The 2,500-nt window shown below is 40.4% G+C and overlaps 1 protein-coding gene across 1 annotated transcript in view; it reads left to right on the forward strand.

Moving 5' to 3' along the window:
• Nucleotides 1–2,500, forward strand: part of LOC143294836 (uncharacterized) — a 49,770-nt gene that overhangs the window by 43,252 nt on the left and 4,018 nt on the right. The window contains exon 19 of the mRNA XM_076606342.1: nucleotides 1,038–1,102. Within this exon, the coding sequence (XP_076462457.1) occupies nucleotides 1,038–1,102 (65 nt within the window). The remainder of the gene's footprint in view (nucleotides 1–1,037; nucleotides 1,103–2,500) is intronic.

Raw genomic sequence — 2,500 nt, forward strand, 5'->3', positions numbered from 1 at the left:
TGTGGTTATTGGGTTTTTTTTTCAAAAACTTTCTTTATTTTTCCACTTGGTTAACATATGGAAATTTAACGCACATACATACGTGGGAACCAATATGGACGAAACACGCAAAAAGAAAGAAAGAAAAAAAAAGGGCAACACATAAGCACAGTGTTCGTATGAAATACATAATTGGTAAGGTTGTTGTTGTTATCATTATTATCATTATCATTTATTTTCCTAAAATTTGCTTTTAATTTTATTTCTTTTTTAAACTTGTTTTTATTCAGTTCACATGACAGGGTGTTACGCAGTCACATGCATTTGTCTTTTTTATTTCAAAGAAAAAACCCCGAATGAATGAAGATGATACTACATATAAGAAGGGAAGTGGGTAGTGTGAGTACATAGTTATATGTATGGAGAAAATACAGACAAACAAACAAACAGACTGGAACAACAAAAAACAGTTTTTGGTGTTGTTGTTGTGTTTTGTTTTCGTCTTTTCTTTCTGCTGTCCGTTAGGTTCTCAACACTCCCTTCTGTTGTGTCTCTGTCAGTCTGTCTGTCTGTCTGTCTGTCTTTGACTCTATATACTGTTGCCCCCCCCCCTTCCCCGCCCCCCCCCCACCCCCCATACCCTCCCCCTCCCTTCCTCCACTTCTGTCTCTAGAAACCCAGACTCATCTCTCTCTCTCTCTCTCTCTCTCTCTCTCTCTCTCTCTCTCTCTCTCTCTCTCTCTCTCTCTCCCTCCCCCCCCCTCTCTCTCTCTCTCTCTCTTTCTCTCTGTTCGCACACTTTGATGCCTCATTGAAACTGACATTTTCTCTGCATTACTCTCTTGTGAATCTGTGTGTGTGTGTGTGTGTGTGTGTGTGTGTGTGTTTGTTTGTGTTTGTTGAGATGTGCTGTACTGTGCTGCATTGTGTATTGTATTGTGTAGCGTTGTGTTTCTGTTTTGTTTGTGTTGAGTTTCTTTTTTAATTTTTAGAACGTGCATGCATAAACCACAAAAAAATCAGTAATGCGTACATCATTTTGTTTTTTACTTGTACAGGTCAGGACGGGACTGAAGGCAACACGACAGGCTCCCACAACAGTGACAACTTAATTGATATCCAGGTAGGTTTTGTATTGTATCGTATTGTATGGCATCGTATTGTGTTGTATTTGTATCGTATCGTATCGTGTCGTGTCGTGTCGTGTCGTATCGTATTGTGTTGCATCGTATCGTATCATATCGTATCATATTGTATCGTATTGTATCGTATCACATTACATTTTATTGCAGCGCAGGAGACACGATGGGGTGGTGGAGGGGGTGTGGGTGTGGTTGGGAGAGGTTAGAGGCTGAATGTTAACACTATGTCAGTCCCTAGAGTCTTTCAGATCAGGTGTTTACACATCACTATGATTAACCTACCCTACTCCTTACCGTTAAAAGAACGCGCTGTTTCCAGTCAGATTGATTCCTTGATTGCGATGAGTGTGCTTGAGGGGGGAGGGGGGGTGGGCTGGGGGGTCGTGGTTTGGGGTAAGGGGGGGGATGGGTGTGGTAGCCCGTGTTGTTTGTTCGTTTCTTTTGCTTGTGACTTCTATCCACAGCTGTGAATTAATGGTGAAGACCCAGCCCTTCTCCAATGGCCCATGCCTCATGTCATCTCTACGTTTCCCATCCCTGTCTCTTCAAGCTGCATCAGAATAAAGTTTGAATGCAATAAAACAATGAACTGACTACTCAACCAGTAACATAACAGAGACCCAATGGGGCTTCTAATTAAACTCTGAACTATTTCATGCACAAGTCGATCGTCATATAAAACGTTTCCAATGGAAGCAGACGGAACTGCTGGCTTTGTAAATGGAAGAGGTTAAAAGAAAAGATGTAAACTGTTCACATTCACAGATGATATACACTGGTGTCATTTCATCACAACAAATGCAGGTCACTTTAGGGGTACATTTTGTTTCTTCCAGCATCTAACCTTCTGTATATTAGACAGGTTAACCGTCTGCTACAATGATGTCCTTTGGTTTTGGAAGAAAACATACGATCGATTTTGCGCGAGCTGTAACTAGTATGTTTCTCTAACAGGGCCAGGCCCCAGTTTCAGTTTATTGACATGGTTCCAGCAGGTTCTCTCCAGTTGATAATAACCTTCTTGTTGTTGACATGGAATGCATTGTGACTATTGCGCCTTTTTTCGCATGACCACCCGCTGATTTCTCACAAATTCTTCGTGAGAATGGATCCTACAAAGAAATCTTTGTACCATGAATGGTAAAAGAAAACCAACGAATTACATGACGAATTACATGTCACGAGTATTCCTCTTGTTTTTGTGTTTGTTTGTTTGTTTGTTTTTGTTGTTGTTGTTGTTTTTGTTTGGTTTGGTTTTTTTCAAATTAAACGATCTTAATGTTTATAATACAGATTTAGAATGGACACAGTAACACCTGAAATATAGTGACGGGAAGATATATTAGTTGAATTAGACCCATTAATAGCCATACATTCTG

The sequence above is a fragment of the Babylonia areolata genome, chromosome 20 (assembly GCF_041734735.1).
Source record: "Babylonia areolata isolate BAREFJ2019XMU chromosome 20, ASM4173473v1, whole genome shotgun sequence".
Lineage (NCBI taxonomy): Eukaryota > Metazoa > Mollusca > Gastropoda > Neogastropoda > Buccinidae > Babylonia > Babylonia areolata.